Source organism: Urocampus carinirostris, chromosome 5 (assembly GCF_059441175.1).
Source record: "Urocampus carinirostris isolate Australia breed hairy pipefish chromosome 5, RoL_Ucar_1.0, whole genome shotgun sequence".
NCBI classification, from domain to species: Eukaryota; Metazoa; Chordata; class Actinopteri; order Syngnathiformes; family Syngnathidae; genus Urocampus; species Urocampus carinirostris.
This window is the reverse complement of record NC_142353.1, coordinates 43462630-43486246: the sequence shown is the minus strand read 5'-3', so window position 1 is coordinate 43486246 and position 23617 is coordinate 43462630. Positions and strand designations below refer to the sequence as shown.

The 23617-nt window shown below is 41.4% G+C and overlaps 1 protein-coding gene across 2 annotated transcripts in view; it reads left to right on the top strand.

The window, feature by feature from the left end:
- The window catches only part of cux2b (cut-like homeobox 2b), a 268878-nt gene that overhangs the window by 236561 nt on the left and 8700 nt on the right, over positions 1 to 23617 (top strand). For both annotated transcript variants that reach the window (XM_088336926.1, XM_088336927.1), the window contains exons 9-18: positions 1600 to 1648; positions 5679 to 5765; positions 7710 to 7898; positions 7962 to 8020; positions 8107 to 8155; positions 11636 to 11735; positions 13343 to 13957; positions 17153 to 17251; positions 18380 to 19218; positions 22701 to 22860. In XM_088336926.1, coding sequence (XP_088193052.1) covers positions 1600 to 1648; positions 5679 to 5765; positions 7710 to 7898; positions 7962 to 8020; positions 8107 to 8155; positions 11636 to 11735; positions 13343 to 13957; positions 17153 to 17251; positions 18380 to 19218; positions 22701 to 22860 — 2246 coding nt within the window. The remainder of the gene's footprint in view (positions 1 to 1599; positions 1649 to 5678; positions 5766 to 7709; positions 7899 to 7961; positions 8021 to 8106; positions 8156 to 11635; positions 11736 to 13342; positions 13958 to 17152; positions 17252 to 18379; positions 19219 to 22700; positions 22861 to 23617) is intronic.

Sequence of the window (23617 nt, the reverse complement as noted above, 5' to 3'; positions counted from 1 at the left end):
TTGGGCGCCATGGCAACCGTGACAAGAAAAGGTTAGAATGTAGAAAAAAAGTTAAACTGGGAGATCATATTTGCTCATAATAAGTATCATTTTTGCAATTTTTTTTTTGCGTTGAAAACATAATAAAAACAGAATAATTTTCCTGGGTAGCATGATAACTGTAGCTGAAAACCAAGAACCGGAAACAGGTGCCGGGAACTCTCTCTCTGCAGACGGTGTACCTCGAGAATTTTTAATGAGAAAAAAAAAGTCCATGGCTCAAAAAAGGTTTAGAAACACTTCCTTATATATTTGCTCGAGTTGATTTCACTGTACGGTATGTCACTGCTAACTAGTGGCCGATAACGTAGTATGGTATCAGACCAGCTTGATTTTCCCAGCTGATATGGCCGAGGCATTCCTCCACCTATTCAAATCTTATCATGAACTTGACAGCACATATCGGTCAGTGGTATTGTGATAGATTGATTGATACTTTATTCATCCCCGTAGGGAAATTCACACTTCCAGCAGTATCCTTTTGTTGTTTATCAACAGATTAACAAGATGGCCTCGGGGTGCTGTGTTGTAGTTAGCAACAGCAGAGTGGATGACGTCACACGCTAGTCCAAAAGTTCGACGTCCCTGCAGCAGATGGAAATCTTTGTGCCCAGGGTTACACCGCCTCGTGTTCACGTAGATAGCGAGTCTGCCTCCTCTCCGCTTCCCGCAGGCTTTTGTGTCTCTGTCCCCAACAGCGCTGAAGCCGGATAGCTCCGGGTAGCTCCACGTTAGCGTCCGGGATGCTAGACGTGAGCCACGTTTCCGTAAAACACAGCAAACTGCACTTCCTGTACGCTTTGATGTTTTTCACCAGCACAGCCAGTTCATCGGTCTTATTTAGTTGAGAGTTCACATGTACCATGATTATGGACAGTACCAAAGACTTCTAACGCCGCTAGCCGCTTAGCCTTAGCTCTGGCTCTGCATCCACGATAGGCCCCCTCATCACGCCGGCACGAGAATTCTTCAGGGCAAGGAGTTGATTCCTTGAATAAACGCATTTTTGTGCGTTAAAACCCATAACCATAGGACAGAAAGTCATCCAAAGTGTAGCTGTCAAACAGAAAACACAGAAGATAGAAGCAGACACTTAAAACAATAAATTACAAAAAGGGCGAAATAACACTGAGCTGCTGGAAAGGCTGCCGCTCGCGGCGGCGCCTATGTTGTTAAGATGTTGTTAAAGGTAGCTAAAGGGTTCATGGGAACCTATTCGCATGGGTGCCGAAGCCCATTTTAGCCGTCTTCCGGCAGTGGGCAGGGGACACCCTGAACCAGTTACCAGTCAGTTGCAGGGCAACAGAGGACTCACTTGCTCATTCACACCAGGGATGATTTCGGAGCGACCAATTAACCTGAAATGCATGTGGAGAACATGCAAACCCCACACAGGAAACCTGTTAGCTGGTTTTGATCACATGACCTCAGAACTGTGCAGCAGAAGCACAAACCACTTAACCACCGTGCCACTGCTAACCACCGCACCGGTTCCATTTAAAACAAACTTGAGCAGGTTATTTTATGATTCTTATTTTGTGTTTTTTTTGCGTCTCCCAGGATTGAAGAAGTCAGCGTCATCATGGCCAAACTTGAGAAGGCGAACCAGGTGAGTCTTTCTCTCCTTTGATTGAGATGTTCCTTTGTTCGGGTAATCACTCCTGTAATCGTGCCTTGGCTTTAATTAAAACACCCTCTGTCCTGTTCCTAAATCCTCCCTTCCCCCCCGAGTGTGTGATTAGAGAGTGTAATCCTGAGCCCCCGTCGGTGGGCGCTCTGCAGTCTCGCTGTTGCGCTCAGCAGAGGAAACTCTGAACACCGCGTTCTTAGCCGTTTCATTGCCACGGTTTCCCCGTGACGCAACCTTTCTTCTGCTGCCCGGGATTTGGTTCCGTCTTTCCTCTTTCTGTTCTGAAAAACAGTCGATGATTAAAAAGTAGAGGTAAGATCAGGCCACGAGAATTCAACCCGATCCGACCCAGATTCCGCGGGTATTAAAGCCCGAACAACCCGAGCCCCACAAATTCAATTCATTTGCAGGACAAAGCCCGAAGAAAATGCTAAATGTTTATCATATTTTTATGTCTGAGGATGTAAAGTTGACTGTTTTTGGTTGTGTATTTCTCAGACTTCCATGCTATGAAATTAACCTGTTTTTATATTCCTAATATAAAAACAATCGTCACACACACATAGTCACGTTTCAAAGATTAGTCTAATTCCATTATTTCTAAGTACGTTTCTCAATTTTATTTTACTGTGAAGTCGCGCTTATGTGTGACTTCATTTCCTGTTTATGTGTGACATCAATAAACCACGCCTACTGACCGGATGTCGTCAGTACGACCCGGGGAACCTGGGAAGATGGCAGCTCGGCCGCGCTCGCTCCATTCGCGAGGGAGGTTAAAACTTCAATAAGTGTTTTTATCTGAATAATTCTATCTTGTATACCTGATAAAGTTAAAACTTATATAAACTCTATGTTGGCAGAATTACTCAAATAAAAACAAGCATTAAGGTAAATAAATTTAATAGCACTGTCCAGTGGCCCATCAAGGCCACCACCTCGGGCGAGCGCCCCGGCAGCACTGCCCGCCCCCATGTGTCTAGTTAACTTCTTTCACACAGGAAACAGAAAAATACACCGGAAATGCGACTTCAAAATAAAAGAGTACGAGACTGATAAACGTACAAGAGATGCAATAAGACTGATTATTGAAATGTTACTTCATGTGTGTGTGTGTGTGAAAGATTGTTTTTATATTTAGGAATATAAAAACAAGTTATATTCACACAGTGAATTCTGAGAAATATTACAACCAAAATGACCAACCTATCAATATCTCTCACAGAGGACTCGGGAGGAGGAGAGTTGTCAGAGGTTACAGTAACGGACAATTTTCCATCATTGACGGATTTTTTAAGAGTTAGCGGGAAGTTTTTAAAACCGTCTTCGTTTTAACGCATTGAAAATTGGGACCAGCGTTTGACCTGAAGCATGTGAACGCCTGCATGGACTAGCGGGTAGAGATGGGAAGCTGCGTCGTGGCCGTCATAGACTTTCTGGACTAGTTTACAGGCTGGGGGCGTCGCTGCTGTCATGCACTTTCCGGACAAATTTTCAACATGTTACCTAGTGTTTACTATGTTTGTGTACTGTAATGCTAAATGTAATTCACCCTGGTCATCCTGAAAGGGGGATTACCACTTTAAGGGCTATATAAATAAATTTGATTTGACTTGACATTTGCCACAGCAGCGGTACGTTCCTAAGAGTCTAGTGCGGCACTTTATGAGAGTGGAATAGAGACAAAGAAGAACAATGAATAATAAGATTAAAAAAAGGCAGTGAGAGAGCCTGGCCCAACCCAAATCTAATGATTGACATTTTAGGCCTGACCATAATGTGAAATACAGGATGGGCTCAGGCTTAAGATCTTACCTCTATGACAGCGGTGTCAAAATCATTTGAGCTTGGGGGTCACATTGTAGAAGAAAATCTCACAGTGGCAGGACTAGTGGATTAAAGAAAAAAAGAGAAGGGGAAGAGAGATTGAAAATAAGGGTGAGAAAGAGAGAAAAAGGAAATATATATAGAGAGAAATTGAGAGTAAGAAATAGAAAAATATTTGAAAAAAAGAAGGAGAGAAAGAAATGGAGTGGCAGAGAGAGAGAGAGAGAGAGAGAAAATTAGTAAAAGAAAAACAACGAAAGTGCCAAGGAAAGAGAGGGGCAAATAGCAAGAAAGAGAGTGAAAGAGAAAGAGAGTGATAAACAGAGAGAGAGAAAGAAAGAGAAACTGAGCAAGAGCGAAACTGAAAAAAGACAGAAGTAGAGTGATATAGATGGATAAATGGAAAGATAAAGAAAGGGAAACAAAAAGAGACAAAAAGAGACAGAGAGTGACAAAGAATGAGGGAAATATAAGGAGAGAAAAAAGATAAAAAGACAGGGAAAAGATAAAGAAAAGGGAGATACAGAGATAAAAATAGAGAGAAAAAGATTGAGAGACAGAAAAAGAGAAATAGATACAGAGAGAGGGAAAAAGAGTAAAGAAAGAGAACAAAAGATAAAAAGAGAAGACAGAGAAACAAACCGAGAAAGAGAGAGAGAGAGAGAGAGAGAGAGAGAGGAGAGAGAGAGAGAGAGAGAGAGAATAAAGAGAGAGTGAGAAACATTTTTAAAAGATTGAAAGAGATAGAGCAATAAATCCCTCTGCGGTTGCTTTGTGAGTGGCTTGTTTGAACATATTTCAAACTGTGAGTCATTTTTCTCTTTGGCTTCTCTCAGTGTCGTCTCGTGGGCCAGTTTGAAACCCTTAGTGGGCCTGATCCGGCCCGCGGGCTGCATAGTTAACACCCAAGCTGTACAACAAAGCGCGTATACAAAGTCAGCCAACTCAAAAGTTAGCATAGTAAACCACAAGGACACTGCACTGTACTTGGCAGTCATTTGAGTGTTTATTTGTCACCCTTCGCCTTTTATCACTTAACCCAGGGGTGTCAGACTCATTTGAACTCGGGGGCCACACAATAGAACAAACATTCTGTCGGGGGCCAGACTAGTAGATTAAAGAGAAAGAAAAAGAGGGATAAAGAAATAAGAGAAAGCGTGAGGGAAAAGGAGAGAGGGCAGGACAAAGAAGAAAAAGAGAGAGAGGGAGAGAGCGTGAGAAACAAAAGATAAAAAGTCGAGAGAGAGGGGGAAAAGAAAGGGAGAGGAAGAAAGAAATCCAAAGACAAAAAGAAAGACAGAAGGAGAGAAAAGAGAGAAGAAAGCGCAAAGGGTATGAAGAGAGAAAAGGAAACAAGGAAGTTGGAGCAAAAGAGGTTAAAAGACACAGAGAGAGAAAGAGACAAAGAGCAACAAAGGAAGTGAAAAAGAGAGACATAGAGAGTGAAAGAGACAGAGACAGAGTGGGAGGAGAGAGAGAGAGAGAGAGGGTAAGATGGACAGAAAAATGAGAAAGAGTCAGAGGAATAGGGGGAGCACAGAGAGAGAGAGAGAGCACTGTATAGAGAGAAAGGGAACAAAGGAGAGAGAAAGAAAGAAAAAAAGCAAAAGAAAAAGACGGAAAACAAGTGAAAGTGAGAACGAGAGAGAGAAAGATCAAATAACGAGAGAAGTGAAAAAGACGGCGAGAAATAGAGGTAGTGGGAAAGTTGGAAAAAAGAAGTAAAGAGAGTAAGACAGAGAAAGAGAGACATATAAATAGAAAAAAGGGAGAAGAAGATGAGAAGAAAAATAAAATGGTACATAAATAGAGAGAGAGAGAGAGAGAGAGAGAGAGAGAGAGAGGAGAGAGAGAGAGAGAGAGAGAGAGAGAGAGAGAGAGAGAGAGAGAGAGAGAGAGAGAGAGAGAGAGAGAGGAGAGAGAGAGAGAGAGAGAGAGAGAGAGAGAGAGAGAGAGAGAGAGAGAGAGAGAGAAATACAAGTACAGTGTCTTTGTTCGAGGCACCTGGCTTTGTCTACATCAAGTTGCAGCTTGTTTTTCTCTTGCGCTTCTCTGAGTGTTGTCTCGCGGGCCGGATTCAATCCCTGAGCGGGCCTGATCTGGCCCGCGGGCCGCCTGTTTGGCACCTGTGACTTAACCAATACGGAGATGCCTGACAACAGTAACCAATCAAATGCTTTCACAGAAAGCAGAAACGGCCCAGAACGAAGTGCAGCGGCTAAAGGAGCAGCTAGCCAGTGGGACTTGTCAACTCGTGGATGGCACTAGTAAGGTAAGAGTTCTTACACGTTAGAATTTTAATCCTGCCCAACGCAAAAACTACCATTTCCTCAACCGCATCAAGCTTTCTTGTTCCACTTTTATTTCAAAAGAAACGGCTCGCCTCTTCTTTACACTTTAAACAGTAAAAATGTCAAAGTTCTTAGCACACTGGAGATACAGTATAGAATGTTTACACGCGAACTAGGAAGTAGAAGCCGGATTTCTTCTTCGGGGTGGATGCTGGGTGACCTCTCACAGCGCCACCACACGCCAGTGGTGGCGGAAAGAAGTACTACAGCAGGGGTCAGGACCAGTGTTCCCTCTAAACTGCGCGCGTGCGCAATTGCGCACTGCTCGCACATTCTCAGCGCACAAGGAAATCTAGCCAGCGCACAAAAATCAGGGCTCTAAATGACTCATTAAGAAGCGACTTAAGTCAAAGTTACAGTGCATGAAGGTCAAAATACACGGGTTCCCCTGACGTTGTGTCCTAAATGCGGTATTTTGAATGAGTAAAATTAGTAGAGTTTGTCGAGAACCGGCTTCTTCGGCTCGGCTCACTAAAAGGAACCGTCCCTTTCGGGTCCTGAACGGCTCTTCAGGTTGTTTTTGCTTCTTTAATCCCAACATAATAATAATAATAATAATAATTTCCTTTGTATTGTCATTCTGTGTAACAATGTACACAGAACGAAATGTCGATACACCTGACCCGTTGTAGCGAGCCAATGCAGCCGCAGCCAACAGAGGGCGCCGCCATTTTACCAATGTTATAAGTCTTTGGTATGACTCGGCCGAGGTGCGAACCAGCGACCTCCCAGTCTCAAAGCGGGCGCCTTACCATCTAGGCTACTGAGCTGGTAACATGACCAAATATGATGTAAATTGATGCACAAAATGACTTAAAGGAAGGGGGGAATAGAACAAAAAAGAAAAAAATACCAAAATAAAAAAGTAGTGAAAAGCTGAGAAAAAAAGAAACAAAAGGAAGAGAAAAAAAGAAGGAAAAATTTAGAAAAAAAGCCAGAAAAAAAGAAAAGAAAGAAATGTACGAAAAAAGTAAATAGAGAACAACAACAAAAAAGTAACAGCTCGGAATAAATAAACACAGTGAGATTTTTTTAAAGGAATTTTTAAAAAAGGAGAAAAAAAACACGGAAAAAAGAAGAAAAAGTTGCATTCAAAATAATTTCCAATGATATCAAGTTAATCTTGTTGCCATCATTGTCCACTAAAAAATGTGATCAAATACAGTTCTGTATCATGCAACCGACTAAATAAGCCCCCAAAAATGTTAATATTATGCGACAAAATATATCAGGGAAAAAAAAAGAAATGGATATCTTGTGAAAGAATTGTAAGCCGTAGAACCTTTGCAATAATACATGAGTCAATTCATTCAAAAGAGAAAAATAATTTTGCATTGCCGGAAACTCAGCAAAATGTCAAGTTTGGACATGTTTGATAATGATTTAGTCGCCACACTTTGGATTTTGGTTGCTCACTGTTGTTTCAAGCGTGGCTCTCCGACTCTGTGTGAACGCTCAGACCCGTGGAAAATGACAGGGAACAATGCTCCCGTGCCATAGGTTCCCTACCCCTGCACTACAGTAATGTCCTGTACTCGAAAAATGGTGCACACGATAAAAAAAAACGAAGTTACAGCATTAAAAAAAGTTTATATCTACCGTTTTTTCATAACTCGAATGTTCGTAAGCAGGGGAGCGTCTGTACATCCTTATCCTAATATACTCCATCCATCCATCCATCATCTGCACCGCTTATCCTCAGTAGGGTCGCGGGGGTGCAGGAGCAAATCCCAGCTATTGTCAGGCAATGAGCAGGGGACACCCTGAACTGGTTGCCAGCCAGTCGCAGGGCACCTAATATACTCATATCCTTATACATTCCCCTTTTTCCTTGTTTTTTTTTTTATATCCTTCCAAAATAAAAGGAGACTCACGAAAAAAGCGACGCGCCCTCGAAACTGGAGGCCACCCTGCTCGCAAAAGACCGTGAAATCGTCCGCCTTCTGGAAAATATTCAGCGGCTTCAGTTCTCGCTACAGGAAGTCCAAGAGACCTCGGCCAATCGGATTTTAGAGCTGGAACGACAGTTGGCCTGCAAAACAGAAGCTATCGAGGTGGGTCCTGCTCACATATCTTCCATTACCTGCTTAATTTAATCTTTTTTTTTTTCATTTCAGAGATTAGAAGCAAAACTAAGATCCCAAAGGGATTATGAAGAGATTAAAACTGAACTCAGGTGATTTTTTTTTAGGTGGCAGTGGTGTATTATTGATAATGGATTGAAAATAAATGTGATTTTTGTTGTTGTCTCTGCTTATATAGTATCTTAAAAGTGATGAAGATGGCTTCTGCAAATGGCAGCTCATCCCAGGTATGGGTCCTTTTCACCCTTAAGTCTTTTTATGTATCATTAATACCGTAAATTCTGGACTATAAGCCGCTACTTTTTTCCCAAACTTTGAACCCTGCGGCTTATTCAGTGATGCGGCCAATTTATGTCATTTTTCTAACGGCCGCCAGCGGCGCTCGAATACAAAAGGTAAAATTTAGACCGGTGGAATATATGCGCCGAGGAAGACTGCAACTTCTTAGCTTGTGCACAAATTAAATTAGCGTAGACATAGCCTCATCATGCAAATTGCAAAAAGAAAGGCACATGACGCAGCTTACTAGCTAAACGCAATCGAACAGTCCGATAAAGGAAGAAACAGAGCTACTGCACTCAAACTTTACTTTGCGAGCGTGTTGCTAGCGTGTTTTTGAATAAGGGAGCGTTGGACGACGTCTATATGACAGTTTCTTTCCGATACTGAGGAAGACGACTTTGATGGCGTCAGTTATAAGGAGGAAGATGAGGATGGTTTACCGTGATTTTTACAAGTACGGTATATTTATTTAACAGACCCGTTTACTGTTTTGCGAGCGTGTTGCTAGTAGCGTTTTGCTACCCTTCACAGGCACGGTTTGGGATGAAAGTTATAATATTATTATTAAAGCTTTGAAGACTCTCTCGGTGTACCGTCTTTCTTTGTAAATATGTGTAACCCATGTATAATATGTATTTGCAGCTGTATTTTTTTGTAATGTATTTATTTTGGACACCTATTCTGATAAGTCTTGCACCGACCAATTAAAAAGAAGGGGCGTAACAGACGCGGGGGATGACGGGAAGTGGGGACCGGTAAAGGTGAGTGTTTGTGGACACGGCAGTTAATAGTGGAAATATATTTTTCCCACCCTTACCTTTGGAAATATACACTATTTTTCCTTGGATTACTTTTAACGGGACCCAGACTCTGCAGGTCTCCAACCAATGTTAAGTACCGGTATCGTTTTCCGTTATTTTGCCGGCTGTGATTTTTGAACTGTGAACTTTGTGTTCAGTTAAAATCGTGGGACTCAAATTTGGGTTTGGGTTAGTTTAGTGATTACGTTACATATTTTAATTTGGGCGCATGCGGCTTATATACAGGTGCGGCGCAAGTAAAAAAGCGGCTATCCTCTTAAAATGTGGTGGGTGCGGCTTATAATCAGGTGCGCTCTATAGTCCGGAATTTACGGTATATTGTTTTGAGATTTTTATCTTTGTACCTTGCTGTCTCGAGGCATGACGTTAGAAATAAGGTTGCATGGACAGGTGCTGGAAGAAGTTGAAAGCTTTAGGGACTTGGGTTGTGATGTGGCTGCAGTTGTTGGAATGGAGTGCGTGGTATTGCACAGAGTGAATCAAGGAAGCAAGGTTTTGGGTGCTCTGAAGAGAGTGATGAGCAACAAGAGTATAAGTATGGATGTTAAGAGGGGACTGTATGAGAGTGTGATTGTGCCGACTGTGTTGTACGGTGCAGAGACTTGGAGCCTGAATGCAGATTTGGGAAGGAAATTAAATGTTTTTGAGATGAAGTGTTTGAGGAGTATGTTAGGAGTGACAAGATTGAGAAATGAAATTGTGAAAGACAGAACTGGAGTAGTAGTGGAACTGAGCAAGCGCGTGGATAAGAGAGTACTCGGTTGGTTTGGACACATGGAGAGGATGGATGAGGAGCAAATGTTGACGAGGATCTACAGAGTAGAAGTAAATAGAAGAAGATCAAGAGGAAGGTCGCGATTGACGTGGATGGATGGTGTTATGAGTTGACTAGAGGAAAGCGGTCCAAATGTAGTGGTAGCTAGAGCTCTTGTTGGTGATAGGAATGAGTGGAGAGGTGTTGAAAAAGGATAATGGGATGTTTGGACGAGTTCTATGATACGGTAGGGGTAAACCAGTGAAAGCTGTCGGGCCCTGCTGTTGAGCAGAAGAGTGTGTTGTGTCACCCTGACCCGAGTGACATGGCCGCTTTCTGTGTCCCGGTTCATCTGGGAAAAAAAGGTGTCAAACGGGCGGCCCGCAGGCCAAATCAGGCCCGCTAAGGGATTGAATCCGGCCTGCGAGACAACACTCAGAGAAGCGCCAGAGAAAGACAAGCTGCAGGTTGAAATATGTCAAAGAAAGGTGCCTCGAACAAAGACACTGTACTTGTATTTCTTTTTCTTTCCCTCTCTCTCTCTCTTCCTCTTTTCCACCCCTTTTCTCCCACACTCTGTCTGTCTCTCTCTTTTTCTCTTCCTTTGTTGCTCTTTGTCTCTTTCTCTCTCTGTGTCTATTTAACTTATTTTGCTCTAACTTCCTTTTTTCATTTTCTCTTTCTCTTTCTCTCTTCCTACCCTTCGCGCTTTCTTTTCTCTTTTCTCTCCTTCTGTCCCCCTTTCTCCCACTTTCTGTCTCTGTCTCTTTCACTCTCTGTGTCTCTCTTTTTCTCTTCCTTTGTTTCTCTTTGTTTCTTTCTCTTTTTGTGTCTTTTTAACTTCTTTTGCTCTAACTTCCTTTTTTCCTTTTCTCTTTCTTCCTACCCTTCGTGCTTTCTTTTCTCTTTTCTCTTCCTCTGTCTTTCTATTTCTCTTTGGATTTCTTTCTTCCGCTCCCTTTCTTTTCCCCCTCTCACGACTTTTTATCTTTTGTTTCTCGTGCTCTCTTCCTCTTTCTTTTTCTTTCTTTGTCTCTTTCTCTCCTTTTCCCTCCCTCTTTCTCTCATTTCTTCATCTCTCTTTTTCTTTCTCTTTAATCTACTAGTCCGGCCCCCGACAGAATGTTTGTTCTATCGTGTGGCCCCCGAGTTAAAATGACTTTGACAACCCTTAACTTGTTTGGGTGTTTGGGCATTTGGTTTGGCCATGGTCCACACATTTTAGTGTGTTTTTTGCTATTCTTTTCCCTTTTTATTTTCTTTTAATTTTCTTTTCTTTGTTATAATATATGTTTGTCTTGCTGTCGGTCACCCCTCTTGAGGGATATGACTAAGGTAGATAGATAATGATAGGTTGGTCGTTTTGGTTGTAACATTTCTCAGAATTCACTGTGTGAATATAACTTGTTTTTATATTCCTAAATATAAAAACAATCATTCACACACACGCACACACATGAAGTAACGTTTCAATAATCAGTCTAATTGCATCTCTTGTACGTTTATCAGTCTTGTTCTCTTTTATTTTGAAGTCGCATTTCCGGTGTATTTTTCTGTTTCCTGTGTGAAAGAAGTTAACTAGACACATGGGGGCGGGCAGTGCGCTCCTGCTTGGGAAATGTATTTACCTTAATGCTTGTTTTTATTTGAGTAATTCTGCCAACATAGAGTTTATATAAGTTTTAACTTTAACAATAGATAGATAGATGGACAGATCTTTGTACCTTGGTCTTACTTTTCAGTGAATTGAGAAGCCCTCCAATCTTCTTGTACTTCTGCATAATGACGCTAAAGAACCCTAAAGATTTCGGTAAATGATTAAATCTCCAGTTTTTTTTGTGTGTTTATAGGATTCTGTGAAGGCCACAGAGGCACTTCTTCTGGACAAAGAGGTTTTTCTTCCTTCTCACAAATACTTGATGGACAAAGCCAGGCTTTTGCACAGAACAGGTAAAATATATATATTTTTGGGGTTGAAATGACATGAATTTGAAGAGAAAGTTGTTGAGTGATAAGAGGGGAGGAATATATTTGAATTTTAAATGAAAATGGGTGCTTTCTTCCCTTTTGAGATTTGCTCAACGGGCTTCATGAGAATGTTCGACTTCATATTTTTTTTAAATTTATTTTTACAACTTTTCAATTCTCTAAATTATCTCGGGTACCATTAAATGTTTTTTATAGTCCGAATGTGAATGTTTTAGTCAAATTTAGAATTCATAATAAAATCAATAAAACCCAAATCATTTCGGATTGCATGGGTAGATCATTTTGCTGGTTTCAAATATCTCATCTCATTAGCCGTACCGCTTATCCTCATTAGGGTCGCGGGGGTGCTGGAGCCCATCCCAGCAATCATCGGGCAGTGGGCAGGGGTTTCAAATATTGTTTTTCTAATTTTTACCTCTTCAAATATCAAAGTCTTGAGGTTTGTACTCATTTTAAATATTATTTTTTTCACAGTTTCAAATTGTTTTTTTAAATCTCTATTGCTTGCCCGCGCTTTCTCCACCTCTCTTTGTCTCTCTATCAATCTCTCTTTCTCTCTCTCAAACCTTCTCTTTCTCTTTCTCTTTGGATTTCTCTCTCTCTTTGTATTTCTCTTTGGATTTCTCTCTCTCTCTTTCTATTTTTCATTGGATTTCTTTCTCTCTTTCTCCTCCTCTCTTTCTATTTCTCTTTGGATTTCTCTCTCTCTCTCTTTCTATTTCTCTTTGGATTTCTTTCCCTCTCTCCTTCTCTCTTTCTATTTCTCTTTCTCTCTCTCTCCTTCTCTCTTTCTATTTCTCTTTGGATTTCTCTCTCTCTCTCCTCTCTTTTTCTCTTTGAATTTCTCTCTCTCTTTCTATTTCTCTTTGGATTTCTCTCTCTCTCTCTCTCTCTCTCTTTCTATTTCTCTCTCTCTTTCAATTTCTTCTGGATTTCTCTCTCTCTCTCTCTCTCTCTCTTTGTATTTCTCTTTGGATTTATCTTTCTCTCTTTCTATTTCTCTTTGCATATCCCTCTCTCTCTCTTTCTAGCTCTCTCTCTATTTCTTTTTGGATTTCTCCCCCTCTCTCTCTCTCTTTCTATTTCTCTTTGGATTTCTCTTTCTCTCTCTCTCTCTCTTTCTTGTTCTCTCTTTCTATTTCTCTCTCTCATTCTCTCTTTCTATTTCTTTCTCTCTCTCTCTCTATTTCTTTCTTTCTCTCTCTCTCTCTCTCTCTGTATTTCTCTTTGGATTCCTCTCTCTCCTCTCTTTGCATTTCTCTCTCTTTCTATTTCTCTCTCTCTCCTCTTTCTCTTTCTATTATTCTCTCTCTCTCTCTCTCTCTCTCTCTAAACCCAAGTGCCCAATTTAAAAAAACAAACTGGGTTTTAATTTGTTCTCTCTGATTTAACAAGGCCTGCAAACAAAAGGTTGCAGCACTACTTGCTGATTTTCACTTTTCGCGGGTGGTTCTGATTTCCATTAATATCTGTATTCCCATTTTTTTACTGAGAAAACATTTTTTAAGATTCATTTTTATACATAAATTAATACAATACAAACAAAACGTCTGAATGTCTATGCATAGATGGCGACCAATCGGAAGACGGAGGTCGCGGGACGGTTAAGCCACCGGGCTCCAATTCATTATCCTCTCACCTGAACGGTGGTCCCGCCTCCCCCAGTCCCGCACTGGACGTCTCGTCCTCAGGCCACGATCTCCCCCGTCCCTTTTCGGCGTCCCCTTGTTCCGGAGACCGTCTGTCAGCGGACCACCTCCTCCACAGGCATCTTCTCTCCTCGCATTTGAAAAAGGAGGGCCACGTGCCCTTTCCCACGGCGCTCTACGCGGCCAAAGCGGCCCTGGTGTCGGCCGCTCAAGGGTCCGGGGGCAGCGATCCGGGCTTGCCCAGCGACCAATCGGAAAGCGGCGGCTCCACGGCGGGGGACGAGGACCAGGTGGACACGGCGGAGATCGCGTTCCAGGTGAAGGAGCAGCTGCTGAAGCACAACATCGGCCAGCGTGTCTTCGGCCATTACGTGCTGGGCCTCTCCCAAGGCTCAGTCAGCGAGATCCTGGCCAGGCCCAAACCGTGGAGGAAGTTGACGGTCAAAGGCAAGGAGCCCTTCATTAAAATGAAGCAGTTTCTCTCCGACGAGCAGAATATCTTGGCGCTGAGGACCATCCAGGTCCGGCAAAGAGGTCGGTGAAGGAAGAACGTTCTTTCTTGGTTCTCTCTTTCTTTTTCTCCCTTGTTTCTATCCTCCTAGCTGTCTACTTTTCTATGCTTTTACCTTTCTATCCCTTTTTCATCTTTCCACATTTCTTTCTTTCCTTACAATTTTTTTTCTTTCTACCTTTTCTAACTTTCTTTCTTCCTATATACCTTTATTTCCACACTTTTCTTTCTTCCTTTTCAATTCTACCTTTATTTCTACCTTTCTTTGTTTCTTTCTTTTTACCTTACATGCTTTCTACCTATGTCTTTCGACATCTTTTCTTCCTTCTTTCTTTCTACCTTTCCCTTTTTTAAAACATTCTCAATTTCTTTCTTTTACTTTATTAATTTCTCTATTTGTTTCTCTCATTCTTTCATTCTTTTGATTTCCGTTCTTTCTACCTTGCTTTTCTAACTTTCTTTCTTCCTATATACCTTTATGTCCACCTTTCTTTCTTTCTTTCTTTCTACCTTTTCAATTCTAATTTTATTTCTACCTTTCTTGGTTTCTTTCTACCTATTTCTTTAGACATTTTTTTTCTTTCTTCCTTCTTTCTTTGTACCTTTCCCTTTTTTAAAACATTCTCCATTTCTTTCTTTTACTTTATTCATTTTTTTCTCTCTTTCTTTCATTCTTTTGATTTCCGTTCTATCTTTGGGATTTCTTTTCTTTCTACTGTTCTGTTCTTTTCTTCTACTGTTCTTTTTTTCTTTCTACCTTGCTTTTCTAACTTTCTTTCTTCATATATACCCATATTTCCACCTTTTTTCTTCCTTCCTTTTCAATTCCACCTTTCTTTCTACCTTTCTTTGTTTCTTTCTTTTTACCTTATTTCTTTCTTCCATTTTTCCTTCTTCCTTTTTTCGCCCTACCTTTCCATTTTTATAATATTCTCATAACTCTTTATTTTACTTTATTAATTTCTCTATTTGTTTCTCTTTCTTTCATTCTTTTGATTTCCGTTCTATCTTTGCATTTTCTTTTTTTCCTACTGTTGATTCTTTCTTTCTACCTTGCTTTGATAATTTTCTATTTTTCATTACTAACTTTCTTTCTACCTTTATTCACTTATACCTTTATTTCTATCTTTCTGTTTCTTTCTTCCTTCTTTCTACTTTTCTCTCTACTTTTCTATTTTCAAACTTGCTACATTTTTTTCTTTTTCTCTCTATTCATCTTTATTTGTATCTCTTTCTTTAACTATTTGGATTTTCTTTCTTTCTACTGTAATTTATTTTTTTCTTTCTTTCTACATTCTTTCCTGTTCCTCTGACACTTCTCTTTCCCTTCTCTCAGTCTTTCTTTGTATTTCATTCTCTTTGTCTTTCTCTCTTGCAGTCTTTCTTCTACTCTCTCCTTTAGTAACTCCTCTATATTTCTTTCTTTTTCTTTAGCTCTTGAAACTTTTCATTCTGGCTTTTCAATGTGTTCTTTGTTGTTCTTTATATTTTCATCACTATTTTTAGAAGGGATGGGAGTTGTCTTTATCTACAGCCTAGAGTGGAACAGGATTAACCTCATAGGAGAGGGATAGTGTGTGTTTATCCACATAAATATAATGCATTTATAGTATCTAATAAAATAAACTAATTACCGTATTTTCCACAATATAAGGCGCACCGGGTAATAGGGCGCACCCCCAAAAACTAGTTTTTTGTCCTATATTTTCCATACATAAGGCGCACTGGATTATAAGGCGCTACAATGGGAACGTTGACAAAACAGTCAGATGGTTCAGTCCAACTTATTACCCCCTTAACATTCCCAAAGCTTGCAAAGAAGCAAATACGTGTCTCACACATGTACCGACACAGTGTCCGTACGATGTCACCAAACAAACATTTCTTAGTTTCCATTTTATTTTTTGCTGGCCACTGTGTGGACAGCAAAGTAAGAATTTTATTGTGCAGGGAAACGGGGATCTTTACTGTGCATATGACAAAAAACACTTTGAATTGAATTTAAAAATAGACTCATCACAGAAACATCAAGATCGTTCTAAAACAAGATACCGGGAAAATATAAATCTGCGTAGCTTACCTAAGTTCTCTTGCAGCCATTGTGTTCAATAATGATACGTAACCATGGTCTTCTTACAACCGTGAGTGTAGTAAATCTAAAATATTTACAAATACAGAATAGTGAAACATGTTTTCTCTATGCCGTAGTGCAACCCAACTGTGTGATTCACATTCATCTTTTTCGGACAATTGCAGGCGTTTTTTCGCCCCTTTAGCCTATGCGAGCCTGTAAATGATAAAAAGGATCCGCCCCCTTTACCTCCAAATAACTTTAGCCAATAGTGACTGATTCAAATGATGATTGACACATTGGTTAGGAAATGAAACGCCGGTATATAAATCCCAGCAAACACCGCGGACGACTTCGCCTTCGGGGGAAAATCGAGTCGGCGGCTGCTTGCTTTAGTTGCAAGACTTTGCGACTTAATATTGATCCATATATAAGGCGCACTGTATTACAAGGCGCATGGTCAGCTTTTGAAAAAAATAAAGGCTTTTAGGTGCAGAAAATTTGGTAAATTAAATTTGGATGTACAAAAGTATTTATGGAGTTACTGTAGCTCATCATCAAAATGGGATTCAAAAATAGCGATAAAAAACGTTGATTGATTGATTGTCAAAATGTAATTCTCTAAGGGGAGCAGGATGAGACCGTGGGATTTTGGGGTGGGATCGGAAATTCATGGCAGTCCCACCCTAATTGAGCCACCTCACAAAAGAAACAAATTGTTTTTTTGTGTTGCTATTTCCAGAACAATTTTTTTTGTTGACCAACCGGCAAAAAATCCTTGAACCCAACAAACATCATAAAGATAAGCTTCCAATTCTTCACTACAAGCAGGTGCAAAATTGTTTCCGTCCAAAATGTGCTCCTGCCATCAATCGGTGGATTTTTTTTCCTATAAAGCCGAACTTGGACCCCGTCTTTGACTTGTTGCCTTCCTGTGCCCTGTTTGTAGTCTCGCTTTTCAACTTTGTTTTCTCCCTAGATTCCTAGCTTTTGAAAGTTTAGCTTCCCGTATACAGCAACCTCAGACAACACGCGCTCAAAGGCAGCCATTGATCTCCCAGTCAAAAGTAAAGCCTTGAAACTGCTCTCTGATCAGCCATCCCACTCGCTCCCTCCCCCTGCTCCCTCTGTCTCCACTCTTTGGCAGGGAGCATCACTCCACGCATCCGAACTCCTGAAACTGGGTCAGACGACGCCATAAGGAACATCCTGGAGCAGGCCAAGAAGGAGATCCAATCTCAGAGAGGTGAGTTTGGAGCTAATGAATGAATGAATGGCCTTTATTGTCAATATACAAGTATAATGACCATGGAGAGCTTCTCCTTTCAGTGAATAAAAACATATATTACTGTAAATTCCGGACTATAGAGCGCACCTGTTTATAAGCCGCACCCACCACATTTTAGGAGGAAAACCGATTTTGTACTTACACAAGCCGCACCTGTATATAAGCCACATGCGCCCACATTTAAACATGTAACACAATCTCCAAATAAGCCCCAACCCGACTTTAAGTCCCGCGATTGTAACTGAATATGATGTACACAGTCCAAAAACCACGGCCGGTGGGATGAACAGAAAATGATACCGGTACTTAAAGTTTGATGCAGACCTGCAGAGTCCGGGTACCCGTTGAAACTAATCCAAGGGAAAAAAGTCTATATTTCCAAAGGTAAGGGTGGGAAAAATATATATCCACTATTGTCCGCCGCGACAACAGGTCTCACTCACCTTTACCCCACTTCCCGTCAGCCCGCGTTTGCTCCACCCCTCTTTTTTAATTCGCAAAACATATCAGAATAAGTGTCTTAAATAAATACATTACAAAAATATACAGGTGCAAATACATATTATACATCGGTTACACATATTTACAAAGAAAGACGGTACACCGAGAGAGTTTTCAAAGCTTTAATTATAATATTATAACTTTCATCCCAAACCGTGCCTGTGAAGGGTAGCAAAACGCTACTAACAACACGCTCGCAACACAGTAAACGGGCCTGTTAAAAAAACATACCGTGCTCGTGGAAACCACAGTAAACCGTCCTCGCCTTTCTTTTTGCAATTTGCATGATGAGGATATGTCTACGCTAATTTAATTTGTGCACAAGCTAAGAAGTTGCAGTCTTCCTCGGCGCATATATTCCACCGGTCTAAATCTTACCTTTTGTACTCGAGCGCCGCTGGCGGCTGTTAGAAAAATTACATGAATTGGCCGCATCATTGAATAAGCCGCAGGGTTGAACGTTTGGGAAAAAAGCAGCGGCTTATAGTCCAGAATTTACGGTATTTAATATGTATAATATTACTCACTTTAATGGAAATGTAATCTGTTGATAAGATTGTCTAAATGGGTGCTTTTTTTCTTTAGGAGACTGCAGGACACCTGTGAATTCCTCCTTTGGCCGAAGCAGTAACGGGACAGTCAACAGCTCAGACGAAACCATCAAGAACATCCTACAACAGGCCAGGAGGGAGATGGAGTCCCAGCAACAGGTCTTGATGGAAATGGAAGGGTGTGGAAGAGCCTCAACAGTTGGTGCAGGACCCCAAGTGGAGCGTTTGGGGCCCCATGAGCGATCTAGGGGCCTCCATTTGCCCATCTCCATCAAACAAGAGGACGGGGGCTGCGTCGCTGTTTGCATGTCCAATTCCATCAGCAATCCTCAGATGCCCCTCAGCGTTCTCTCCCCGGCCGCTTTCGTCCAAAACATCATCCGCAAAGTCAAATCCGAGATCGGCGAGGTGGGCACCTACTTCGACCAGCATTGGTCTCAGGAACGGGGGTCCATGGGGCTCGGTGTGGGAAGCTACCAGCCCTTTTCTTCCGTTTCCCCATCCGTTTCGTCCTCTTCTTCCGGACCCTCCGTCTTGAACCGTCCGTGGCCCCGCCTGGAGAACGGCGAGTGCCTGAGCGAAGAGGCTTTTGCTGCAGAAGAAGAGCAGGGACTGGGCCAGGCAATAGAGGTGAAAGTGGAGTCGGACACCTCTGTCAGCGGCGAGTCCCCGGGCCCCCAGGGACCCAGTCCCGGCCGGCTTTCTTACTATCCTGCGTACATTCCCCGAGCTTTGAAGCCCACCGTTCCTCCGCTGACCCCAGAACAGTACGAGTTGTATATGTATCGAGAGGTGGACACCATCGAGTTGACCAGGCAAGTGAAGGAGAAGCTGGCCAAGAATGGCATCTGCCAGAGGATTTTTGGTGAGAAGGTCAGTACGTGAATCCTTTCCGCTTTATATTAGAATTGTCTTCATCGTAATTGATAACATCGAAGTGTACATTGTCTGGAATGAGATTACACATGGCACTCCAGGATATACAGTGGAACCTCGGTTTTCGAACGCCTCTCAGTTCGAACAAATCGGTGTCCGGCCAAAAATTTCGAGAAATTCTCGCTTCGCTGTTCGGTCAAAAAATCGGAGTTCGAACGCCGGTAATGCGTGAGTGCGTACGCTAGGGTGCCATGCTGAGCGGCGTACAGGTGTTTTAGCCCCTTATTATGCCTCAGAAGAAAGTCAGTGCAAGCAGCAAAGTTGCTACAGGTAAAAAAGAAAAGTAGTACGTACAACTATTGCATTTAAGAAAGAAATAATAGAAATCCTGTTCATAAGATTACGATAACGCAAACGTACGATTAGCCTTGGTTAGCTTTAAGTTTACGTTAAACATTCAGGGTGTTGGAACGGAGCCCAACATTGAGGGTGTTGGAATGGAGCCCCCTTTCCAATGAACCGCTCACCACTTGTTGTGGAGACCCGGGTGCTAAATGACTTGTAAACGACCTGATTTTTTTATTTTTACACGTTCATGTTAGCTTAATCTTTCGTACGGAAGATGACGATAACGGTAACGTACGATTACCCTGGGTTAGCTTTATGTTTACGTTAAACATTCAAGGTAAACATTCAGGGTGTTGGAACGGATTAAAACGATTTACACTATTTTTAATGGGAAAAATGATTTCGGTGATCGAACAAATCGTTTTTTCGAGCAGGGTTCTGGAACGGATTATGGTCGATAACCGAGGTTCCACGGCACATGTAATAAAGACTTAAGGAAGGAATGAATATACAGTAAATTAAAAATAATGTCAGGATAAAGAGGAAAACTTATTTAAAATGTTGGGCTTGGAGATTTGCCCGATTTGTAATAATAGTGCAGTGAAAAATTATCACAACTGGTACACAGGGTAGACCCAATCGCGTAACGTTTTCTCACAATTTTATTGAAAGGAAGAGAAAGGGCTGCGCCCACGATCCGGTGTTCGCTGGACACAAGAAGCAAGTCGCTCTCGAACCCGGACTGTGATCCGAACGCAGAAGTGGATCTTCCGTAGCGAGCGATAACGGTGTCAGGGACGGAAAAATTGGTCGGTAGCCGGGACTGGGAGAGCAAAGCGTGGTCGGGGTCGGAAACGGGAAAGTAGGTGTAGTCAGGGACAAAAAGAGGTCGTAAGCCGGGACGGGAGAGCAGACTTGGTCAGGATCAAAACAGGTCGTAACCAGAGACAAACGGGAGCAAAAACGGGACAGGCGGGAGTCAGGGTCGAAAAAGGCTTGCCATGTATAAACGGAGGTTCGCAGGCGGACTGACAACAGGGGATTGACAGGACTGGGTTTAAATAGGGACAGGGAGCCAATCAGAACCCACAGTGGTTGGGGCCAAATGAGCGGGCACAGGTGATTCACATCGGTAAACATGACATAAATGGTGCTATGCAGAGTAGTGAGCAAAAATTCCCAAATAAGTTAAAAAATATAAATACCCAACTATTTATTCAATGGTGATTCTTCAACACAACTGGCAAGATATACATTTTTCAGTCTTGCACACTTGTTCAGAGGGTGATGGCCCTTTCGAATATACTGTCTCTGAGTCTGTAGTTATTATTATTTTTAAAGAATAGAATAGAATAAGGAAGTCGTGGTCAGGGTCAGGAAGAGTCCTTTACAAAGTCGTTGTTTCTGTTGTGGTATTGCAAGCAGGGATTTAAGAGCAAAGCACATTGATGATATCTTGTCATAAAATATCTGAAAATTTGAATGCACAAAAATGTCTTTCAAGTCTCCAAAGTAATTGAATGTACCGTAATTGCATAGTTGTCAAACTGTGTTCCACTGCTTTGTTGTAAAAATCAAATAGAATACCGAATGAATGCTCTCAAAATACCGTATTTTCCGCACTATAAGGCGCACCTAAAAGCCTTTATTTTTTTCAAAAGCTGACCATGCGCCTTATAATGCAGTGCGCCTTATTTATGGATCAATATTAAGTCGCAAAGTCTTGCAACTAACTTGCAGCCGCCGACTCGATGTTCCCCCGAACGCCAAGTAGTCCGCGGTGTATGCTGGGATTTATATACCGGCGTTTCATTGGCTAACCAATGTGTCAATCATCATTTGAATCCATCACTATTGGCTAAAGTTATTCGGAGGTTAAGGGGGCGGATCCTTTTTATCATTTACAGGCTGGCATAGGCTAAAGCGGCAAAACAAAGCCTGCAATTGGCCGAAAACGATGAATGTGAATAGCACATTGGGTTGACGGCATAGAGAAAGCATTTTTTACTATTCTCCTGGATTTACTACACTCACGGAGATAAGAGGACCATGGTTGCACATTATTATTGAACACAACGACTTCGGTGAGCTACTCCGGCTATATATTTTCCCTGTATCTTGTTTCAGACTGAACTCGATGTTTCTGTGATAAGCGGTGCAGATAATGGATGGAATGGAGTGTCTATTTTTAAATTCAACTCAATTCCAAGTGTTTATTGTCCTATGCACAGTAAAGTTGCGAGCGAAAAAGAAAATAGAAACTAAGGAATGGTTGGCATTTCTTGAATCCCAAGACTTTAACCTTCCGAATGATATTTGGAACGATGCATTTGAGTGACATCGTACGGACACCGCATCCGCACGTGTCTACGACACATATTTGCTTCTTTGCAAGCTTTGGGAATGTTGAGGGGGTAAGAAGTTTGACTGAACTATCTGACTGTTTTGTCCACGTTCCCATTGTAGCGCCTTATAATCCGGTGCGTCTTATGTATGTCAAAAATAGGACCAAAAACTATTTTTTCGGGGTGCGCCCTATAACCCGGTGTGCCTTATAGTGCGGAAAATACGGTATGTATTTGGTTTGTAGTTTGTCTATACCGAAAGCTTCCGTTTCAAAGACAGTTATAATTTATTTTTTTTGAAAATTTGTAACGCGAGTCAAGAAAACTCAATGATTTTCACGGTTTTCTAATTAGATTTAAGATAACAATAAACTGCCCCATGCATTTTGCAAATCATTCGTTCCCTCTCAGCCTCAACACCAATCAAAAGTGATATTCACTTGTGGATTAGAAAGTAGAAAATTAAATGAGGTGCTAATTAAAAGAAAATGGTGTCTTTACAAAACCTTGTCTCAACTTTTAGATTTAATTTTGGCCGTTATCTTTAGACTTTCAACTTTCCTTAAAAAAACAGTCTTTCTAATACTGTGTTCTGCTGTCAAGTTTCATGTTCTAATTGGAAATTACTTTTCCAAGATTGACGGTTTTATGCTTCCCTCTTGTGGCGGTTTTTAGAACTTCATTTAGGGAAGTGTATTGTGTTTTGTTAATAACTAGTCTGTTGAGTGTTATTTTATCTCAAAAATAATATTTATTAATATTATTAAATGGTTTTATGCTGCACAGGTGCTTGGGCTTTCTCAGGGCAGCGTGAGTGACATGTTGTCGCGTCCCAAACCTTGGAGCAAACTGACTCAGAAAGGAAGGGAACCCTTCATCCGCATGCAACTCTGGTTACTGGATCAACTTGGTCAGACCCTCAACCAGCCCCCGCAACAAGGGCCAGGTCAGTCTGCAGTGTTCATTTTACCTGTGAAAAGTGATGGGTCCCGGGGACTCGCATGCTCAAAAATCCATGGGTCCCAACAGAGATCTATGGGTCCCCAAAATTTTGTGTTATCGAGGTTGAAATTGTAAATCGGCAACAAATATATAAATAAATATATAAATCCATACATTCATTCAGTTTTAATCATCACACTTAATTGTTAATGCAAAGCAGATATCAATTCAGATTTTTCAGTTCACAAAAATATTGTACATTATACAAAATAATATTGCTGAAATATTAGTACATATATTCATGCAGTTTTAATCACTTCAGATTTTTCAGTTCATATATTCTTCGTGGTTTGCTGTCCCGCCACAGTTATAATGCCTCCTCAAGGTCCAATTGCAGCAACGGAATTTCCGTAGCTGATTTGTGGTTTTCATTGCCGTTGTGCCGATCCAATGTGCTTTTTTTGAAAGATCGTATTGCGAAATGATTAATGCAATCCAGTTTTTTTGTCACGCTGGGTGCACGCATCACAGAACATGTAGCCTCCATTATCATCGTCCTCGTAGTGTCACCACAAATATAATTGAGTCTACTTTGGCACAAAAGTCCTTTTCTCGCTTGGAGTATTCTTTTGTTTATCTTTCGTTGAATCGTTCGCTTCAAAACGCGTGTTTTCCTTGCCTTCGCGGTCTTCTGAAGAATTTCTCCGACGTTTTTTCGTGCCGGAATTATTGCCGTTTTTACCACTTTCTGTATTATGTTT